The sequence below is a fragment of the Corvus hawaiiensis genome, chromosome 2, assembly GCF_020740725.1.
Source record: "Corvus hawaiiensis isolate bCorHaw1 chromosome 2, bCorHaw1.pri.cur, whole genome shotgun sequence".
In the NCBI taxonomy this organism is placed as follows: domain Eukaryota; kingdom Metazoa; phylum Chordata; class Aves; order Passeriformes; family Corvidae; genus Corvus; species Corvus hawaiiensis.
The window spans coordinates 24,026,379-24,049,889 of NC_063214.1; the positions used below are offsets into that span (position 1 = coordinate 24,026,379).

The window sequence follows — 23,511 nt, forward strand, 5'->3', positions numbered from 1 at the left end:
AAATGCTTGTTGGGGATGTATTGTGTTTTACCTCTTGAGGTCCACTGTAGTATTTGCATCGTGTTTGGTGTAGTGGCTAATTAATACAACATTGTATCATGAAATCTGACTGCTTTAGCACATTTCTGTTCACCAGTGTATTTGCTTTCAATTTCCTTCAAATTTTGTGGAAGTTGTACACTCTGGAGACTGAATTTTTTATTTCCTTGTTGTTATTTTTAGAGAAGTTACTGTTCCAAAGTAATAGTTCTGTATATCCTAGGAACATAAAAAAGCTCCAAGCTAAATAGCCAGTACAGTGCAAAAAGATCATTTTTTAAAGGTCTAAAAAGTATTACATATATAGTACATATATTGCATGAACTGAATCCAGCAGCAGTCATGAAATCTGTCATTTTCATTATGGCTGGCTGTACTAGCAGGTAAGTACAGGGTTCACACAGCATCACAGACAAAATGGGCTCCCTAAAATGAAGAGACAGATCTGGCAGCAGATTATCATGATTTAAAATGCCAAAGGAACTGTGAAATGCTGCAGTTCTAACATTGAAATTTTGTATTATATTATAATTGTGTATAATTGTATTATATTATAATTGTGTTTCCTACAGTTGATGCAACTGTCTTCAGCTCAAGTCCTACATCAGAAACAGATTCTTCAGGCAAACCAAGGTACCAAGGTAGGATATTCATTTTATTTCCAGGAGCATATGAAGTCTGACCTATCTTGCATAAAAATTATCTTGTTTGGTTAGTCAAAGGCCAAAATTTTACTTAATTCTGTATCACTTTAGTGGCAGATGAAAGAGCTGTAGTACAAACCAGCATCTTCTTGACTGAATTTTACTTTCTGGACTAAACTTGTTGCTCCTTCTGGTGGAATGAAGTGTATATGAAGTCTTTGTATTAGCATACCTTTCAAAAGCTGCAAGTAGAATTATAGCGTCATTTTACTATAGAAGAAATAAGGTTGATTTTCCTATTTTGTGACAGATTATTTCAAACAGTGTGTATCACCTGCTAATACTTTCAGAATGTCATTTCCTCAGTGGTGCCAGTAGGAAGGGGATGAAGGTAGTGCAGATTCCAGGTCTAAAAACAATAAGTAAAATCTTAAAAATCAGAAAAAAACCAAAAACAACCACAAAAACATAAACAGAACCCAAAAAAACAAAAATGAGAACAAGTAGCTTAATATTGAATGGATGAGTTTATTCTGAAAGTTTTGTGTTTGACTTGTGCAGACTTTTGCTTGCTGTCCTGGGATGGATGTTGTGCACCAGGTGAAACGGCACTGCCATTTTGTAAAAAACTATTGAATAACAGCTCTTTCCTATTGTTCTTAGCCCCCCATGTCAAGTACATGAAGAAAGATGATGATGTGCCTTGCTCCATCACAAGCTCTCTTGAACATTTTCCTCAAGAAGAAGCTGGCAGCAAGGAAGAACCCACTCGTCCTCCACAAAATCCTCCAACCAACCTCACGGTGGTGACTGTAGAGGGCTGTCCAACATTTGTCATATTGGACTGGGAAAAACCAGACAATGACACTGTTACAGGTTGGTTTGAATTTCTTTCCTCCATTGTGTGATAATACAGTATTCCCAGCTTAATTTACTTTCATAGTAGTTTTTTGCCATTTGAAAGTACTTTAATCCCCAGGGATTAAAGGAGCCCATTGCTTTTATTTTGTGCTACTGTCAGCTCCAGTGTGGATAAGAAAATGCTACTAGATTATAACAAGATTTACACAACTAGGATCAGTGGTGTCAGTGACGATACAAAAATATTCTTAAGAAGTATGACTCTGTATCTTCTCCAATTTTCTGGCTTCTCTCTGTACAGGATGTGGTAAGATCTAGTCAAGAAGTTCCAACAATAGAACACTATATACAGATGCACACACATAGTGTAGACATCTTTCTTGACCTGAGGATGTTGTTTAACAGTGGGCCAGACACAATCGAAGTTTACATGCGTCTTGTAAGTCAGTAGAACTTTGCCAGCATAATACTAGCAGTATCCACTGCAAGAGGGTCAATAAACTCTCTCTATTAAAAGAATCTGGGTTTTTTTCATTAATAAAGGAAGGGGTTTTTATTGAGAATAAATGCATGTGAGTCATGCAGGACTCAGCACACAGACAGGTAAACATGCAAGATGGCCATTCCTAATTCCTCTGTCGTCTTCTGGACACTAGCTGACAAAGACTAACGATGAAGTTAGCTAACAACTCAGTAAATGACTCATCAAAATCAATTCTGAAATCAAAAGAAGGCATTGAATCCTGTTTTCTGAAAACAGTGATTGCTTAATATTGGCACCAGTATGACATTACTTGTTTAGACAGGCTTAAATCAATTTTTCTGTCATCTCTATTTTTGTAGTTTATGTATGTTTTTCCAATCATCTTATTTTGGCATCACGTCTCTTTTTTTTTAAATAAATGCACTGTTTCAGATAGAAAGGTGGAAACAGAAAACGTAATTTGTTGCATCATTTTGTTCTTTGAATGGTTACTTTAATAGTGGACAAGGGATTTCATTGGGTATGCCCAAAACCAAAATGTAATGGAAAGGTCAGACAAATAACAACCAAAACAGTGATCAAACTCACCTCCTTGTTTTCATGAAAACTGCAAGTGTCAGAAGCCAAGACCATTTTGCTCATGCTTTGCTCCTGTTGTGTTGCCACAGAAATGTAGGGCAGTTTGTTGCCTTGTGCACTGAGTAACAAGCAGGCCCTGGGTGGACTCAGTAGTTCTTGGTGTGTGTCTGTGTGTACATGCACGTATTTGCATGCTCATTCATTTCCTGCATTTTCTTTTCCAACTCGAGTGAATTAAAAAGTCCAAATCGTGTATTGACTTCAGGCTGGCAAAAGGCAGAAAGATTGAATTCCTGTAAAATTGCTTACTCATTCACTATCTGGTTGTACTTAGGTATGTACTTAGGATGCTCACGAGATATTACTTAATCAAATTTTTCTTTACCATAATTTTCCAGAGTATGAGGTTGTGTCAACTGAAAATGGAGGAAGTGATGGTGAAAAGGAGAAATCAATAATCACTACAAATCAAACCCATTCTACTGTGGAAAACCTAAAACCTGACACAAGGTAATTAAATAATATCATTTTCTAAATTAATCCAACTAATTTAGACTGTCAGCTGTCTGCCACTTCAAATGAAAATACCTATGGAAATAAGAACCAATTGGTTTTACTCCTGTTTTGATAGAAAAAAAAGGTATGGTTTGGTTTTGCTTTCTTGTAAGTTAACAGATAAAACACATTTGAGGAATCTTTAGGAAATTTCCAGGAGTACTTGTTGTCTGGACAAGCTGCAGAAGTGACCTGTCCTATCAGAAAGACTAACTGTCAAATTTAAGAAAGTTACTGTGGAGAGGAAAAACACATTTGTCCTGAATACGTTGCTTTCTTTCAGTGTCTTAAAAGAGCTGGCAAATTAAAAACGAGTAAGTGAATTCCAGTTGATGGCATGCCTCTCATGCAACTAGTCCAAATAAGCATGATCTATCTTTAAATATCATATCCCATAAAAAAGTATTCTTCTTTTTATGGTAAAATTCAGAGCAGGGAAGAAAACCACTTGTCTTTTGTTACGTTGTTTATTAATTGCATCAGAAATTTAATGAGTGACACTTGGGGTTTTTCCTGTAAGACCATCCATTTGGTGTTGGTGAATGGATTTTCTATTAATATCATCCATAAATTGGAAACACAGCACAAAATTCTGCATAGAGCCCATGTTGAACCTTGATTTTTAGGCAATGTGTGGTGTAATCTGGGATGTTGGTTCAAGCTCATGTACATGTTACCAGCAGGTCCTAGGAGAAGGAATGAGGAGCTATCATAAAGTGGAAGACAAGGGGAGAGAATTTGAAAAACAAAATACATGGGCAAATTGTGATACTCCAAAAGAGCTTCTTTGACAGACTTCAGAAGATGGGCTCACAAGATGGGCTAGAATTGCTGTTTGTCTTCAAGAATGCCTGTGTTATTTCCTAAAGGCATGTGGCTTGTGAGAGAGTGAACTCTGCAGCTATGTTGTTCTGTCATGTTAAGAGGCAATTAGAATATATTAGCAATACCTAGCTTGGGCACCAGGCATTGCTTTTCTTGATCAGCTGAAAAGGCTTATAAGAGATAGCAAAACAATGTATTTCTGGAGTAGTGACTAAGAAAGGGAGTAGGTGCTGCTGAAGTTGTCAGGCTGTGCTGTTTGTGTTTTCACTTCAGTTCTGTTTTGAAATAATACAGCTGCACCTTTGAAAAGAGCTCTGTGTTATTAAGCAGATTCTCTTTCATTACACATTCAAACTCTTCATGTCACATATGGTGGCAGAGATGGAATGGATTTGGTTAAGTGTGGAAGGACATGGAAGCAGAGCAAAACCCTTACTGCTGGGAGCAGTGTCCATATGATCATAAGAGAAGAGCTTTCTACACTGCTCTTTGCTCAGAAAGGAAGCAAGATGGAGATGGGCAGATCCAGCTAGAACCATTGGAAAGGTCATAATGAAGGCAGAAGCTATGCAGAAGCAACTAAGATGGTTTTTAACTTCAATTAGCAACACCTGTGAGAAGACTTTCAGGTTTTGGTAGGCAAGAGCAAACCAAAGACCATGGAGGACAGCTGTCTTTTGAAGTGTGCATTTTGTTACAAGGAGCTAGATAGGAAATCAGGAATGACTGGTGGAGGCTGACTTAAGATATAAAGGGATAACTTTTCCTGAGGAGGGAGCAGCTACCATTCACCAACCCCAGCCTCAAAAAGAAAGACAGTCGAAGTCTCTCTGGATCCAGGAGGCCATTGCCCAAAACTGAAAATCTTTGATACAAATTGCAGTGGTGCATGTCCCTCGAGTCTCACCAGATTTAAGGATGTAGCGTCTTCAGAGTGGCTCTGTTCAATAAAACTCCCGTTCCAAGTAAAATGTATGTTTCCTAATTCTGAGGACACCTTGAGAGCTTTGGCAGAAGCACAAGTTACTGTTACCATTTAAATCCCGGCTTGCTGGCACACTAAACTCAGGGAAAACAAGAAAGTGATTAAGACAGTTGGCATCGTGTAGACAGTATCTGTTCTGCCAAGGAACATCATATGCCCGTAATAAAAGTCTCCTGTCTATCAGGAGCTGCTCATTAGATGAAGGAAATGGATTTGTGGACAAAACTGACTGCAAATGGGAGGAAGAGTGACAATTAAACACAGCTCAATATTCATTAACAGAGTCCCTGAAATGTCTAAAAATTCATCAAGTAATACATTAAGACTGGGAAGGAAACTTTTCCATAACTAGCCTTAAAGAAAAGAGCTGTAGAAGAGGTGGAACTGGAAAAGAAACTTGGAGGAGAAATAGAAATCCCTCCCACAAGCAATCAGCAATTACAAAAGTACCAGCAATATATGGAAAGAGAGATGCTCAGTAGCAGAAGGTGGATTAACGGGGAAGAACCTCTTGGCCTTGCAACACTTTGGAGAAACTGACAAGCTGAATTAGAGACCCTATTTTTTCCAGCTTTCCTGAAGCCCTCAGTGAGGCTCATGTGAATCCCCAGTGCTGCTCTGAAGGTCCAGTGCATTCAGAGGCAGTTCAGGACAGATCTAAAGCAGACAGACCTAAACAAAGGCTTCCCAAAAAGGCATAAAAATGTTTGTGAATGTGTTACCTCAGCCTTCATGGCTAAGTTGAAACCAGAAAGACCCTAAAGCAGCAAGCCAGCTCAAGCCTGTAGTTGTGCAGTTGAGTTGTGTGGATGTACACTCTTGAGGAGCTGTACATGGCAGAGATGGTCTGCAGTCACAGTGGCCAAGGTCTAGCATCCTGCTGAGGTACTTCAGGTAGGATATGGTAGTTCCTGTCCCAGAAGCTAAAGGGTTAATTGCCCACAACCCGCAGGAGGGAAGCAAGACAAACAACTTTTCAGTGTGAAGGGGGCAGAACAAGCAGCAGAGAAAACCTGAGTGCATCTGAGCCTGACAGATGATGCTGTTTGTTTGCTTTTGTCTTCTGCATTCTTCATTCAAATAGGTCATACTGCTACACCTCTGGGAAGCTCTGCAGCAAGGCAGACACCCTTCTTCCTTTGAGCTGGCCTTTTCACAATGCAGCTTTTAAAGATTAGGAGATAATGACCAGACTTTAAATATTTCAGGAATTTGGATAGTGTTAGGGAGGCAACAAAGAGACTTTTACAGTCGCTCATCAAAAATTGCATGTGCGACTGCAGCTGTCAGTAAGTACAAACACAGAAGTTAAATAGGATGAGGATTATCATGCAGTATTCTGCTCATCCATTTAGCTGTCTGAAAAGTGACTAGATCCAGAAAAAATGCACTGGCTGAGAAAAGAGTTCTGACTTTGAGTACAGTTATCTAGTGTTTGGTTTTAGCAGACTCATACCATGGTAATATGGAGATGAAAATGAAAATGGACTTTCATAAGTATACAACAACTTGTTAAGGTTACTTTTAAACAAATAAAGTTCTTTATGTTATGGCAATTGCCTTTCTGCCTTATATATGCCAGCTTTATGTGTTCTTGGTGACTGGAAGACTGATACTCCGAGATGAAAGTAAAACAGAGATTTGAAAAACTTCTGGCTGCAAGGGCATAGGCCCTTTAAATAAATGTGGGGCACAGTCAGCTGCTTTCTAATGCAACTGATTGTTTGGGGTTTTTGTCTTAAAGAAATGTTTTAGAGGCTCCTGTACAGTGTGATTTCATTGGAATGCTGAGATCCATATGTTTTTTTCCCAAGGAAAGACATATCATATCCATGCCATTTTCCCACAGTAAGGCATGCTTCACAGTTGACAACCACACATTAGTTTAAAGGATTTTTCCTTATAGGACAAATATTTTATCCTCTTTTTCACCTAGAGAATTGCCAAACATGGGGGTTGCAGGATTTCAAATCTTAGATGACTTCTGATCATTTAAATAACCTGGAAAGTTCAAATCTTGATATCCATTATTTGGTTAGTCAGAGTTCCTGAAACTGGTACCCTTGCTGGCCCTAGGCTGCTGTCTGGCTTCAGTCTATAGTTCTGTTTAATTTCATCAGATAGTTCGCTTCTGATTGTAACCTTTACCTGAAATATCTCAAAGCATGTAATGTGGTTATGCTATATGAGCTAGATAACTATATATATCTTCCTTCTACAGATAGTTAATGGGATATAACTGCTGCCTGAAGAAAACTTCCTCTTGTTTATGAGTGTTTTCTGCTTAAACATTTCTATTCTAGATGTACTTCTGTAATCTAATATTCACCTATAAGCTGTTGATTATGACTCTGTAATGTAGTTAGCTTTTGTTACCCTTTATATTATTTCCAAGAATTTTAGAGTAGGTCCAGGTCACATTTCACTCAGCCCCCTGTTCAGTATCACACTGAAACACACACCAAAATCTCTGCAGTTTTTGCCATCTTTATTCTTCTGTTAGTGAAATGACTGTAACAGCCAAAAGCCATCTATTCTTCTTTCTCCTGGTTAGCCTGAACCAAGTAGTGAGCTACTCAGATTTTACTCTGTTGCTCAAGCAGTAAATGACTGTAACTACTGTACTTGATCAACCCTGAGCTCAAAGCAGCTAAGTCAGTCCTGTCATGAAAAGGGGCCTGGACCAGGACACCTTCATAGGTGTCTTACAGTATAAATTATTGTGAGATTGGATCTTAGGGGCAGTTTCTGATCTTGTAGATCTCTGTTTCCTCCAGTTTCTTTAATGCAGGCCAAGGTAGCTTAGTGCATTAATGCAAATGTCATTTCTACCTCAGCAAAGAAAAATGAGAGAAACAAATGCACTAGTAGGAACTAACAATTTTTCATCCTCCACATGGAAATTCTGCGATTCTTATAGTGAGAAATGTACTGTTTATTCCACTTGGAAAAGAGTCAAACTACAAGACTGATCATTTTGGTCAAAGTAGTTACAGTCTAACTTCCAAGCAGCCATTTGAGGAATGAGACCTGTAATATTCCATCTAAGTTGACATACAGGTCTCCTGTTTCTGAGTTTCCTTACAAGGCTGCTCACCCTGGAACTCCCAGTACCACTGGCATACCCAGGACTCTGCTCTTTCCTTGTTTTACATTAAAACTGCACTTCATAAGGAAGTATTGCAGTAACTTCTCCTATGTTAATAGTCAAGCAGTATCTCCCATATGTGAGTCAAGATAAGGTCATTATCCACTATTTTCAGTATTTTTCTCCTTGAGCTGTTTGTTTGGAATAAACATTGAGAGGCCTGAGATAGAAATGGCCTTACTGTAGTTTTTGTTGTCTTCATTCCGTCTCTTGTGTAGTAATAATGGTGTTCCTCTGCATATTCTCTTTGGAAAAAAATGGGTTTCACCGACCTGTAGTTTTTTCATGGACTTTCCTAGCCTAAAATATTAAATGCAGATGTTGTTTGGGGTTTTTTTCCAATGAGATTTTTTGTTATTTCTGCTGGTTTCTCTGCCAAAATATGTAGTTCTTATTTCTGTATCCCTGCCCTATCTTGAAACTTTTTTTTTGTCAGTGTATATTTTCTCTTTCATTCTAGTGGTTTGTTTAAGAGCAACGAAGTCCACAGAACAGACCATAATGTCCAGGAAGTTTTACAGCCCAAATTTCTATAGAAGCCTTCAAAAAAGAGCCTGAAGATTGTTGAAAGCTGTTGTCATGCATGTTTGTGATGGCACTAATGGGAAGGCAGTAAAGAAATATATTAAGGCTTGTGCAAAATAGCTCTGGGGATGTTTGAGTAGCCATTGAAGGATGTGTCCCACCAGCCAACTTGTGTAGAAAAAGAGTATTAATAAGAAATAAAAAGCCTGTGATGCTTGCATTCCACAGTTTTGTATAACTTCCCATTAGGTACTGATCCGTTTCCCCATTAATTATTTTGGTGATTTCAAATATAATCTTCTCCTTTTAAAAAATGTTTTGAGTGGTCTCTTTCAGACTTCTGGGTTAGATTGTGTCCCAAGGCTGTTATCACCTTTATCTAATATTGTTTTGGATTGCACTTAACACCCGAAATATGCTAATCCCATACAAGGAAAAAACCAAGAAAACCTCTTTCAATGCAGAGAGCTTAGCTTTTGATAACAGCAAGGGTCTAGAGGTAGGAACTACTGTGAAAGCTTTAATGCAGCAAAATTCAGAAAGTGGCAGAAAAATGCTGGAGGTTTCTATTTGCTTTTTTTTTTTAAGTGACAGATTTTGTATTAAATTGCTGTTGATATCAGGGTTCATGAGTAAGCATTTCCCATTTCTCTTAGCTTTCTTCCAACTTTGTTAGGAGAAAGATTCCTCAAACAAGCGTAGCAGCCTTCCCCTTCCCCTTCCTCTTCCCCTTCCCCTTCCCTCCCCCTCCCTTCCCTCTTTCTCTTTTTTCTTTCTCTCTCTCTCTCTCTCTCTCTCTCTCTCTCTCTTTCTTTCCTGACCACACTGCCATCCAAGCACACTCTGCAGAGACAGCAGCTCCGTGCACAACCCTGCACAGTTGACATCCAACTCCAGCTTCTCCCCAGCAATAGACCTGAAGTCCCAGGACTGTACTCAGCTGCTCCAGTTCTCCTATTATGGTGAAAATCTCTCTTCACCTATTTTCAGTTCTGCAATCTTCAATCTTCTCCTTTTGCATGATTTGAAAAATGCAGCGGCAGCTGCATTTGCCAGAGTTCCATGTGGTATAGCGATTTCCTGTGGTGGAAAAATACACTCCAAGTAGTAATTACTGTAAGTCAAGTCCATTTAATCTGCACAAGGACTTTTACTGTCTTACACACTTCGAGAGGATTTGGAAGGCCTGGTCTCCAAAAGTTTGTAGGATAGCAATCTTACAGATGTTAAAGGTGTGAGACATTAGATAGCAGCTTACATAGTGTAGCAGTTTTTGGTATATTAGGCAGGCAGATATAAAGATGGAATTTAGACTCCAGTTTCTTTTTAGGTAAGTCTAACTAAGCAGCAGACATGGGTTAATCATTCTATAGCTTTCCTATTCCCCTTTATTAATTTTGCCGTACATACTTCTTGAAGCAGTTTTTCTAAGCAGTTTTTCCCCTTTCTTGTGGTTTCTATAGGAGTACATAAGAGTGCAGATGATACCCTTTCTTCAACATTTCATTTATGTTTTTCAGATCTTTCACCTGACACACAAAAAGGGAGACTTTAGATTGTCTTCTTTTAAGACAGCCACAGCACACCTTTAAAATTATAGTTAGGTTTGTAAACTCTGTCATATTGTGAACCCATTTCCTTTCTCTCCTTTTCAATGTTCTGTCAACTAGCTAATTTTCTTCATCTCCAAAAGTGGTTGTTTGTTATTTTTGTACTGTGGAAGCCACTGGTATTGTTTTAGGATTGAAATTGGCAGAGGAAAGGAGCCTGTGATGCTTGTAAAAACACATACCACAAAACTGTAGAATTGCATGTATTTTAGTTTCTAAAATTTCCTCTTTAACATTATTAATAAGAGGCTTCCCTAATTCACTGAGCTAAACTTTGGACATTTCTTTATTATTTTCCTTCTCTCCAATTTTCTTTATATGTTTACATAAGCTGAAATCCCTATCTGTAGATTCTAGTTCTTTATTTAAATTTTGCCCTAATTTTCCAAGCTGTGGTTTGGTCTTTTGCAGAGAACCTAGTGATCTCTAAACCACAATTTGAAAAACAGTGCTTGGAAAATTATCTTCAGTTCTTTTTTTTTTGTCTTTTTGGAATCAGAGAATTGATGGGTCCAAGTTCATAGACTAAAGATTTTTGGGAACAGGACTGATTCCTATGAAGAATGTTGCCTAATGCAGCCCAATGTAGGTCATATCAGCTCGAGAACAATATATTTGTTCAAAAATCAGCAAAATACATACAAAGGGACAGAAACAGATTATTATCACCCATGAGAACAAACCATAAACTGCCCATAAAGCAATAGAACATTCCATCTTGATGATCACAATTACAATAATAGCTCTAGATAAGGTGTTCCTGCTGTGAAAGAAGGAGGAAAACTTCTTTGCAACCTTTTATCTGTAGGTGTGGATTAATTTCTACATTTTCAAGAATGTATCGTCTAGCTATTACTTTAAGACACCCAACACCAACATAAGCACATTATCCTTTGGTGATTCTTCAGAAAGAATCTCCAACTGCTCTGATACAGTTCTCTATATTATGACCTTTCCTACCAGATAAGAATACTTCTTGACCAAAAAAAGTTACTGTACCACATGCCCAGTGTGAATACTAACACTGCTCAGATCTTATTTTTAAAATCGTGTCTTTGTTTAAAGAAATTGAAGTTGATAATGAAGATTTATAAATTTCTTAAATTGATCATTTAGTTAATGTCTCCCTCCTACCATGGCGTAACACAGGTAGTTCAAAATGGTCTTGCAGCATGTTTGAATAAATATCAAGATTACTCCAACCAGACTTTTTTCAGCTCAAAACAAGCCCACATTTCTTTTAGCAATATCCATGAATTTCCACAATGCATCTGTTCAGCATACCAGTCTATATATGTACTTCCCTTAAAAAGAAAAGAAAACCCTAGAAATAAAGGCAATTGCTTAAGTAAGCAATTTTAAAAGGTAAATGTTGTCTTAGAAGTACAGTGGATGGAAAACAGTTGCTTGGTACTGCATGAATACTCCACTGAGGTTAATTAGTGAACTGCTCAGGTTTTGCAGGAGCCAAGGAGGAAAGAGAGGTAATCCAAAGTTTGGATTGAATTCTTCTTCTGGGGAATTGCAAATGGAGTTTACAAATTTCCAACTGTGCAGTGTGGTATGGGGTTTTTTTCTTTAGAAAATTGCTGTTTGGAAACTATTCCAGCAATACATTACAATTCTGTGTTACAGTGGCAAGCTACCAAAGTTATCATTGGTAAATGATCCTTCATGAGTCAAGAGCTGAATGTTTAATTGTCCACTTCTGGGACTCTCATTTTGCTCTGTGTTTAGAGCAAAAAAGTGTCTCTAATTTGGGGCCCATTTTCCAGGCCTACAGTCCCTTTGACTCGTGTCCTGTGGCTCCCTGTCACTGATGAAAAAGCGCCCTGTGTTAGGAGAGATTCGCTGTGTGTGTGCTCAGAGCACGTGAGATGTCTCTCTGTACGTGGCACTTCCACTGTTAATCAAGTATTGACAGGTGGGGGAGGCTTAAGAGGAGGAGGCTGGTTTGGATTTTTTCCTTCAATCGTGTTCTGTTTCCACAGCACTGTGTTTAGTTCCCAACACAGTGATGAAAAGGGATCATGAGATAACTATGGCACAGGCTGGTGTTGTGCCACATCAGTAAAAACACATGCAAAAGAGACTCTGTGCAGTGTCTTGTCATTGCTTCATATGCTGATTATTAACATACATTCAAGCGATTGGATCTTTGCCTTGGCTGAGCTCCTGTCCTGGAAGACTTGCCCTGTGTTTCGCTACTGGCCCTGTCCGTCACTGTTGGTGGGCTGGAGAGGCATTGAATTGGAGGTTTGTGTTCTTAAGAATGCAAAAAGTACAAATAAATAACAATGTCCTTTACTCAGTCTCTGCTTGTCAGGTTGCTTCAGACCTCATCTGAACTTGCTCCCTTTGCCAGAACTGGAACTGCTGTGTGAGAGGAGACAGAGAAACCAGTGGTGAATTTAATCAAATATTAATAGTATGTGTGCAAAGAATTATCAAAAGGACTGGTTAATTTTGTTTTCAGAGAGGTCTTACACAGTCAGGACAAAAAATCTCTGTGGTTTTGGGGCAAGAAATTGGGCTTTTTTGTTCTTCTCCAGAAGGGGAGTAGCACCAAGGTGTGTGCTGCTTCATTGCTCCAGACTATGGACATAGGCTTAGTTTGCAAAATTTTTATCTCTTCTATTTGATTCCCCAGTTATGAATTCCACGTGAAGCCTAGGAACCCCCTTGGTGAAGGTCCGAGCAGCAATGTTGTGACATTCAGCACTGAATCAGGTAAGAACTTCCAAAGATCAGACCATCGCTTATAGCGGCTTTAGTATCCATGTTTGTGGGATGCATGAAAGGCTCTCTCACTTCATTTTGTGCATTCAGTCTTGCTCTTTACTATCTCTTGATTGGCTTTTTACCACTGAGCATGTTACGGCGGTGCCTGGAAGGTCAGCCTGGGATCAGAACTGTGTTGTGTGAGGATGCGAGATGGACAGACTGCAAGAGAAAAAGACAGAGAAACACAGAGGGTTTGTCTGGTATTCATTGCGAAGAAAATGACTTCATCCTTAGAAAGGGCTCAGTCATTTAAGATTTATATTCCTGACCTTTTTGCATCTATCCAACTCATTAACAGCTTCTGGATGGGGAACATTAGCTTTTTCTTTGGGCTGGTGTGTTCATAGGTGTTTTTGCTACCTGTTCAATAAGGCTGCTGTAAACAGTGATGTTGTTTGGCTGAAATAAGGATTGAGAAAGAGTAGTTGGGAAGAGTCAGTGTCCCAGTAGGTCCCCTTCCATCCTGTTTACTCTCCAGTGAAACTGTTAAAGATGTGTATACGTGTCTGTTTTGGCCATTGGTTGGTTCCCAAGTCAAGTTCTCTCTGACTCAGAGGTGAGAATCAGAGCGCTTTTGCTTTTCCTATTCTTGCTCCCCTCAAGGTTAACTACAGCTGGCTTGTTGACTTTATGCAAGCAAGAGACCATCTTTTGTGTAGAAGTGTTTATTGCTTGGTAGTACTGAAGGACCACATAAAACACAAAATGGGTTTAGCCTTTTTGAAAGGACTTTCACAATCTGTGTTTTGAGCCAGGTGTAATAACTTAATAGTCCTTAGCTAGTGCTGTCACTGATGGATGAGAGTTTTGGCTGAGCAAAGCATTACTCAGGGAGGAGTTCAGACTATGCCACACATATTTAAAAACTCTGAATACACTCTTTGTAATCCTGGATTGTTAAAAGTGAAAAAAAAATGTTTGCGTCAAGTGCAGTTTTCATGAATGACAAGGCTTATGCTCTGTCTCCTATTTAGTTTGGACAAATTAAGCATCCAGTTTTGTTTTTTCTTAATTGCACACATCCATTTCTCACATTTGGGCTTTCAAAGCCAAGATTTTTGTGGCAAGTATTACAGATGTGTCCTTTTTATTATTTAGGTTTTGAAATTGAAATTTTAATAAGGCACAGTACAATTGGGTTTTGTTGGTTACAGGTTTAAACTCTTGCTTTTACTAGAACTCTGCTTGGCTGGTGTTGTCCCATAAGTAAAATTATTAAAAGCTCATTGATACTGGAGTTTCGCATAAGAAATATATTTCTTCTAATTTAATTTAATACAAAAGTTAACTTTGCTTCCAAAACTCTTTCTGTTTCACAAATTACAGCTTACGTCAGCTGTAAAAAATCACTTACCAATGCTTTTCCATCGAATTATTGGGAACGTTCATTTTACAGTGTCTGATTGAATGTTTGTTTTCTTCCCCCAGCGGACCCAAGAGTGAGCGAGCCAATTTCAAGTAAGTGTTTTATATATAAATCTGATCAGCAATTTTTCAGAAATGAGATAGCAGAATTTTACAAGGAGGGGGCTCTGCTGCACCAGCTGGATGAGTTACGGAATCAAGCAGCATTCACATACATTTCACTCACCCATGCCCCTGCTAAGGAATTCATGTGAGGTTGCTTGTTTACTTGAGCACAAGGCAATCAGCGTGATGTGGAGCTCCCATGGCAGCTGGGATGGCTTCAAACCAATGTATACAAATGAGCCAAGGACAGCCTCATATTTTCTCAGCCTTGTCATTAAAGCAAAGAAAGCTCTGCAAAATGAATAAGCTACTCCACACTTTTTAAGTGAGTTAACAGAGCACAACTCAGAGGATTCTATTTATCTGTCTTTGTGTTTTAGGAAAATTTTCTGCTTCAGAAGGCGGCTTGATCTAGCTCTGCTTTAGGTCACTTTCAAGACTCTTGCGGTCTTTGGTGGAAGGTGGACTGAGCTTTTGAGGAAGAGCTGAGATTGCTCAAGCAAATTGGGCTTTTTGTATTTGTAATAGATGTCACTTTCACTTTGACAAACACTGAGGTGCCGTTTTTCTCCACGTAATTAACGGCACTTCATTTTTATGTGTATTTTTGTTAGATCACATACAGTTTGCTGCAAGCTGATTGTCTTGGCTGGAATGCACTGAAGAATGGTGACTGTATCACACACTTTATAAAAGAGAGTTTTGCCAATACAAACATTGTCCCCCTAACAAGGTCCTAGAATGAGCTTATTCCAAACCTGCACTGGAGGACAGCAGGAGGAGTTCACAGTACCAATTTTATCTGCATACTTTGGTGCTTCCCTGAAATATTTCTTATGTTCAAAATGCAAGTGTATTGGTACATTCTGTTTCATCAAGGTTTCTAATTCTAGTTATTCAAATGTATTTGTTGTACATAAATTTGTACGCACCATCATCCTTCAGCCTCTTTTTCTTCTCCTGCAGTGGGAAAAGATGCTATCTGGACTGAAATCCCATTCAATTCAGACACATATTCAGAATGCAAAGGCAAACAATACGTAAAGAGGACTTGGTATAAGAAGTTTGTAGGTGTGCAGCTGTGCAATTCTTTGAGATACAAGATATACCTCAGTGATTCACTTACAGGTAAGAAACATTCAAATCAGTGTTGTCCACATTACATATCCCTGAAAAATATTATGGTTCCAGAGCTAAGAGGTTTAACAAAATGAGCTCTGCTGAAGTGTGATCAGATTTGTTTAGTTTAGTCCACAGATTAATCATAAACAGTAATCTTCTTGTGCTCAGTAAGCATTGATATGTTTGATAGAAAACTTTGAGACTCCAGAGTAACTCCTCTGTGGTGATCATCTGATTTTGAGTACCTGTTGGTATACTGGGGGTCATAGAGAAAATTGATAAAGATTAGAGTGAATAGCATATATTGTAAAACAGCCAAATTGGTATTTAAAGGATAGCCTGGAACAATTATTAATCAGAGGATCAGGACCTCATTTTAGACCAGAATTAGACCTTTCATTCCCATCTCTTTTGGTAAACATCTGGTTACTTCATTACTGGGAGGCTTATAAACACGACTTTAGCCAACAGGTTTTACTCACCTGCTTTGACATTTTTGTTTTCACATTCCTCATTTTTGCTTATGATCTTTTTTCCCCACCTTTTTTCTTTCCTCAAATTGGATTTTATTACTGAGAGAAACTTCCTGGCCTAAAGATCTCAAGTTTTGCTAGGTGTCTTAAGGCCAATAGAGTGTCATGTGTTTAAGACCTGAATAAGTGACACATGCTGTGTGTGTACTGGGGAAACAAACCATGAAAAGTATTTTTCAGTTAGTTGGTCTAGGAGATCTTAGTGTCTCACGCAACTTGTACTTTTAGAAATATGTTAACTTCTTATAAGCCATCCCAAGTTCCTGGCTTTCTTCTGTGTGAGGTCTCTTACCACGGACAGCTCTGTGACAATGGCATTAGCATGGCTTCTGAGCACAGAGTATCATAAACCATGTGAGGGAAATGCCTTTTGAGTGTGAGTCAGGCAAGCGTGTTCAACACATGGCATTGAATTAACTAGGAGAAACTGTGGCTGGAAGAATCCACTTTCATAACCTAAAGTTGCCCCATCTTTGAGCTCAGCACCTCACAGGAACAGGGCTCTGGGCTCTGTGGGAAGGAATACGGAAGGAAAAGAGCAAGGGACTGTAGGGCAGCCCATGCTGCCATAATTTTAAACTTCCCTGCCTTGCATCTGGCACCATTCTCTCATGAGCAGACAAGGAAGGAAAGCCTTGTCATTAATAGTAAGTACAATACTCCATATGTAAATAATATCTTAGCAATTATGTGACTAAAAGAGAATGTTTTGAACAGAGGTATCATTCATTCAACTGTTGCTGTACTAACCAGCTGTGATCAAATGACAAGCACTGGCAATGAGGCATGATGTGTCCCAAAACCAGCCAGCAGAGGAAATAGCAGTGCTAATCTAGCAGGACTAGACTTCAGCCCTAAATCAAGTGAATTAACACCGCAGTGAAAGCTACTCCAATCTGAGAAGAAAAGTTTAATATCAGCAGCCCATTTTCCTATTTTCCTTAGATTGTTTTTGTTCTTGCTGGAAGGCTGGTGGTTTAACCTAGCTGGAAAAAGATGAGGTAGACACACTGTATTCATTATACTTGCTAAGCCTGGTTCTTGCACTTGAATTGTTACAACCAGTGCTGACCAGTTGTCACAATATTTAAAAGTGAAATATTTATGTAGAAGGAAAGCTGCTTTTCCCCCGTTCACTAAGTGAGGCCTCTGTGTGCGAGTGAGCAGTTTTCCAGTTTGAAGCCAAGCTCTGTTCTGATGCGTTTCACGGTCACCTCGCCTCGCCATGCCCCCGAGGCCAGCGGAAGTGTCCCTGCAAGCACCAGCCAGCTGGACCATGTGTGCCAGCAGTGCAGGGCTGCACTGAGCTCTGAATTCCACTGGAAGCTGAAAAATCTTCCAAAGCTTTGCTGCTGAAGCAGTGTAACTACCTCAAAACTTGAGTGCATTGTCCAAATGCTGTTGGATAAGGCAGGCAACAACTTATCTTTGCATGCTGGTTTTTAGCATGAATTTATTCTTCTAGTACTGTGGAATTCATAATATATAAAACAAAGTTTGTATGTAAGATTGTAAGGCCACCCACAAGGGAACACTGGGGAAAAAAAATTTACTTTGTGCTAGAACTGCTATCCCCGAAACAGAAAACCAGTTATTTGTTAGCTAAACGGTTTTAAGTGTGTTCTTCTATTATGGAAATAATTGGGCAGTAAGAATGTAATAGTCACTGAGAATGCTGCTAATTTATGAAGAGCAATTGTTTAAGTTATGCATAGGTTAAGCTGTGGGCCAGAAGAATATGTGTGTATCTGGTGTTAGCCATTAAAATATCTGGTTTATTCTATCTCTTATGGAGAAAAACTGATCTCCGTTACACATGCCAGGACTGTTCTATAAACCAGCATCTACTGCTGACCTCATTTAACAGTCCTCCAGAGCAGTCACTGTAGGCATTCCAGAAAAGCAGGCCACCTAAAAATAAGTATTTATTGAGGGGAAGAAAAAAATAAATTCTATGTGTGACCTTCAACAGCTGTGGATAAAAAAAAAGGCTTTTTTGAGCAGCCTGAATGTTCTTAATTTCAGAGCAAAAAATTGCTGAGAGGAACTCCCTCTGACCAGTTCTCCTATGGAAAAAACATGCCTGTAGCCAAAGCTAGATAGTAATAAATAATTTTGTAAGCTAGAGAAGAACTACATGCACAGAGGCCATCGACTGGAGGTGAGAAATTTTGGCAAAGTATTTTTGGCAAAGTATCAGATCACTAAAACATTGGAGAGTTTATTGGTAGGCTGCTCTTAATTGCATTTGGGAGCATATAACCCACCCCACCATCTCTCAAATGGCCAGACTGGCACAGATTCAAGGCTACAGGACACCCAGGATTTAATGAGTAACTGGACTTTCTGCCTAGCTTATACCTGCGTGCTGAGCCTATTTCTAAGTGCTCTCACCTTTCTTTTAAGCATCACAACTGAAGGTTGGACATATTGAGAACTAAGTGCTGTGAAAGGAGATTAGGAAGAATGGTAAATTTATCTACAGACATTTCCATCCCAGACTTGGGAAGAGAATGTAGCAGTGCTCTCCTCCATCTTCTGAACTGAATTTTATTAATATCTTGCAAATCAAATCAGTAAGTAAAAACATCTGTCAAAGCTTCTTCAGTGTGCCTGTTAACAGGATAAGCACAGCCTGTGTAACATCAGCACATGCTGCATGGGACACTTGAGACCTTGATTTCTACTCAGTTGCAGTCAAGTGTCCTGTTAGGCAATCCTGCAAATAAATACATGGGCACACTCCATGCTCTGGATAAGTACTTATTATCCAAGGTCATCTATATGTTAAGGGCTATCACTTGCACACATGTAAAAATATGATTTATAAAACAGGCCTTGGCTATGTTAGGAGGTGGTCTATAAAAACATCTCTGAAGGTACTGGGGGCTTCCTGACAGGGAACTACACCTGCCTTCCATTCAAATCACTACCAAAACTTGCTTTTTGATGAGGTTGTGGGTAGTAACAGAATTTCCCTTACTGTATGAAATGTAAGGAGAGGGAAAAATTACGTCCAGGCATAGATTTTGGCCAGGAGTGGGGCACTTCTGCCTTAGCCATGAGCACTTGGAGCCTGCACATCATGTTCAAATTACAGCTACAGGTCCTGAGAGGAAAAAAATCGTAGCATTCACCTTGGCTTCCCCACAGAGGAAAGAGCACAGCCCATTGCCTCTGGTGGTTTTTGGAAATAGCCTTCACTAAACTTTGCTGCTTCTTTGCTTTCAGGAAAATTTTATAACATAGGAGACCAGAGGGGCCATGGAGAAGATCACTGCCAGTTTGTAGACTCATTCTTAGATGGAAGGACAGGACAGCAAGAAGATCTACCAGTCAAAGATGGTAATTTCTTACACCTGTCTCTGTAGCAAATCTTGGCAATTCCTTTATTTGAGTGTTTGTTTTTCCTGCCAGTGGATTCAATGCCCACTGCTGGGGTAGGCAAAGAAAGCAGCTGCCAGCTTTGCAGGCAGAAGAGGGTCAAGAAGTTTTTGATGGTGAACGATGACTTATTAAGACAGTTATGACTTGGGTTCTGTCACGTAGCAAACAGACTCTCCTCATTAAAACAGCCCAACAAATCATTCACAGTTGGTATTACATATCTAAACCCAACCACACATTTGAGTTTCCAGAGAGGCATTAAGTGGTGTGTTCAAACTAGCAAGGTTGATTTAAAGCACAGAACATAATTAGTTGGGCATTAAATACTTTGTTTGGTACTAAAGAGAAACGGAAGAGTTATGGCTGGAAAATATAATTCATGCTGCAGTAATTCTGTGTGTACTGATTGCAACTGGGTGCCCAAAATTCCAGTCTGGTCTAAGTGGACATGGCACTGGATGTGCTAAACACAGCTGTGACCTGCCTGGCTATTTTTCACACATTGCTGAGGCTGAAGCATAAGAAATTTGTACTTCTGTCAGCTGAACTCCTGCCTTGCTGCTTGGCAGCAGTGCCAGGGTGAGGTGTTTTGTTCCTTGTGGGGTAAGAACACAGGCTGTACTGGTATGTGCACACGTGCTGAGCGAGTCATGGAACATTTTATTGGGGAAAACAGCAAAACAGTTTTCAGTACAGCATCAGCATGTTGACCAAACCTTCCTGTGCTTCATTTATAAAACACCCCACAGGAGTCCAGAAACACATCAAGGTAGGTGTGGGAGATGAATGTGAAGTTCCTAAGTCTTTCACAAGTTTTTCCAAAAAACAAAGTAGGTGAACAGTCTGAAGGGTGTTTGTTTACGCGTTTTGTGAGTTTTTTCTAAAGAGGTTTTGCTTTTCTCTTCCCAGTCAGTGCTGCCCATTTAAAAGGTATTTTGTGTGACAGATCATCGGGACCCAATTTGACATTGCCAGGACAGCAAACTTCTCAGTTGTACCAGATTCACATTTTTAAAAATATTCGATTATTTAAAAACCTTTTACCTAACAACCTTGCTACCTCAGTTTAAAACACACTTAAAACCAATTTGATTTCAGCAGCTGGATTTGAGTGAATCCATAAGCTACACTCATTTTTAGACCAAAACAAACAACAAAACAAGCAAACAAAAGACCTCACCTTTTCAGTAGCTTGTATTTCTAGTAAATTAACAGAACAGAGGAAAAAACAGACCAACAGACCAATTGTTCTGGCTGCAGCTGGTTGATTTCTGAATTGACTACATGTATTTGACCTGAAGTGCTTCGAGGGAATCACAGCCAATGTTGTCTCTCAGCTGCAGAACAGTATTTTGTGTGTGTGTGTCCACATGAGCACATGCCTCCTCTAGCCACACATACATTCCTTATGGTCAGGTTGGATGGAGCCCCAATTCCTCACTTTAATTTGTAACTTAATGTTAATTGTTTTAATGGGAAGCAAGTGTGTTGTTAAAGACAACAGAGTGAAAGCAGGAGGACGATTTTGCATTTAAGGGTGGGGAGGTGGTGTGAACTATCCCCAGGGGCCGAGTTTTACTGAGGTTCACTGCGATGTCAAGGCTGCACAGTGGGGACTATTTGTTACTGTCACTTTGTAACGTGGAGCAGCCTCCTGTTCCGAGACCCCAGCATGGACAGAGGGGGCACAGGCTGTGCCCAGCCAGCACCACCCACGGGTGGGTGCTGGGATCTCAAGGAGAGGCAGGCTTCACCTCTGCGCTGCCATCCCAAGCACTTAATTTGATTTGGGTGGGCAAATTGCAGAGTGCTAATGGACATAGGGGCAGCAAACAGCCCTGCTTGTGGCAGACAGGTTAACAGCTCGGGGACCAGTTTAGCCACTAACTGGATTGATAGTTACAGACTTCTCAGGGAACCCAAGCATGGTACTGTCCTGAGGGCTTCCATGTAAACAAAGCTGTTCTCTGTTCCAGGATTTTTCAGGGCAGTTCGTCAGGAACCTGTCAAATTTGGGAAGATAGGCGGGGAGACTCAGATTAACTACGTCCGCTGGTACGAGTGTGGCACATCGATACCTGGCAAGTGGTAGAGGCCACATGAAGTTGGTGCAAAGGCCCAGCCCGTGCCACCCCCGCCGACCGCCCAGCGCAGGCTCCAGGAAGGCAACGCTTACGGTGCGCCTGGCACTTCAGTGTTGGCTGACGTGCGAGGCTTATACAAGTCTGATGCCAATACTGCATTAATTGTGTAATAGTGTAGGCTGCTTACTGTAGTTATCCAGTGTTACAAATTTGTTTTTAGAATAAAAAGAAACACAGGCTAGGGACATGTTGTAGGATAATGTATAGGGAAGCTGGCTCCCTATCTTGAGGTATGGTTTATATGGTATTTTAAAAGATACAATGTGTATATTATTTATCACAATGTTGTAATAAATGTTTAAGGCACAGATATGCCAGAGTTGGTCGTGGAATGCAATGTGCGTTAGTTTTTAAATATTCACTGGTCCTGTAACACAAGTGCCATAAGCTACCCATCCTAATCCATCTGTAACATCTCCCAGTCATAAATTATAGAAAAGATCCTATAATTTTTAATATCCTGCAGCCAGTAAACTTGAAGCACTTTCTCCTTACACATACAAATAGTTTATGCTCCTGCCAAAACGCCGAGGTAGGATGCTGTATGTGCAGCTTTAAATGATCAAGTTCAGCGGGGTTTTCTTCCATGTTTGTTTTCAAATGTTTCAGCACCAGCCCAAGCCATAGCCTGTCACTAGGGGGTCAGAGCTGCTGCCCGTGAGCCTGGCGGCGGCTGGCAGGGGGGGTTGGTGTTCTCTAACTGAAGTGGACAGGTACAGAGGTACATGGAATGAAAAAATAAAGCTGGCCTCCACGGCTGGGGTTTTTCATGAAAATGTAGTTTTCAGAGCCTGACACTTAACTGGTTCAAAAGCCAAATGTATGTACTGTGCAAGGGGACTTGGAAAAAATGAAAGAGGAAAAAGAATAAACTAGTTATAACAGCATGATCAGGTTTATTTTATTTAAAAAAGAAAATTCTGGTTTAAAACATTTTTCATTTGGGACAAAGGGGAAATAGTGATAACTGAACTTTAAAACTGCTCTACAGTTATTTTGATTAAAACCTCTCCCAAAGCTACTTGTTGTACTGCTTGAACATTTATGAACTAAATAAAGAGATGTAGGTTTTTTTAAAGGTGTTATTCATTACCTTACTAATGTATTGAATAAATATGAACAGGAACACCCAGATATATATAGTAGTCATTTATAGAAAATACCTTATAAAGTACATTGCAGGTACACTGTACTCCTAATAAAATATTTTTTAATCAAGTCGTTTTTCAAGTGTTTTACATGAAAGCAGGGGTTAGTTTCTGTGGTAAACGCTGTTATTCAGAACAAACTGATGGCTGGAAACAAGCCCCTGTTAACCAGCACAATGAACACGGGATGTATTAGGTCTGAGGAGAGCAGAAATGGGAGGAGGTACTGCGTAGCTGTGGGCATAGCACTATTTAAGGATGCTGAAGGTAAGAATATTTTCACTCGACTTCCTGATTTGTCTTTAGGAGAGTTCAAGCTCCAGTTCATTTTCTATTTCCTACTTAGTATTACATATTCCTAGAATCTGCAACATATTAACTGGGAGACTGTTTTGCCCTCTGCTGTAATATGGTCTATTGAATTCATTATAGCCCTTGCTCTGCTTTTTCTTGGCTCAAAACTGAGTCACTAGGATTGCACTCCCAAGTTCTTCTGGGTGGCAAAGAACCTGTGGAAAGTTGAGGGTTTTCTAAGAGCTCTTTTTTAAAGATACATATTTGGTTTAAATTTTCAAGTAATAAATGAATTCTCCCCCACACCTTGTTAAAGCAAAATTGGTTAAGAGGCTTTAAGATTTTACAGATTCGTTTCTAACCATTTGGTAAAA

The 23,511-nt window shown here is 39.6% G+C and overlaps 1 protein-coding gene across 42 annotated transcripts in view; it reads left to right on the forward strand.

Annotated features, from left to right (window-relative positions):
* LOC125321263 (ABI family member 3 binding protein) overlaps positions 1 to 22,913 on the forward strand; it is a 140,839-nt gene extending 117,926 nt beyond the window's left edge. For all 42 annotated transcript variants that reach the window (XM_048293820.1, XM_048293841.1, XM_048293834.1 and 39 more), the window contains 8 exons: positions 612 to 680; positions 1,347 to 1,559; positions 3,006 to 3,117; positions 12,906 to 12,985; positions 14,468 to 14,497; positions 15,476 to 15,637; positions 19,396 to 19,509; positions 21,528 to 22,913. In XM_048293820.1, coding sequence (XP_048149777.1) covers positions 612 to 680; positions 1,347 to 1,559; positions 3,006 to 3,117; positions 12,906 to 12,985; positions 14,468 to 14,497; positions 15,476 to 15,637; positions 19,396 to 19,509; positions 21,528 to 21,643 — 896 coding nt within the window. In that variant the 3' untranslated portion in view covers positions 21,644 to 22,913. The remainder of the gene's footprint in view (positions 1 to 611; positions 681 to 1,346; positions 1,560 to 3,005; positions 3,118 to 12,905; positions 12,986 to 14,467; positions 14,498 to 15,475; positions 15,638 to 19,395; positions 19,510 to 21,527) is intronic.
* Positions 22,914 to 23,511: the final 598 nt, after the last annotated feature.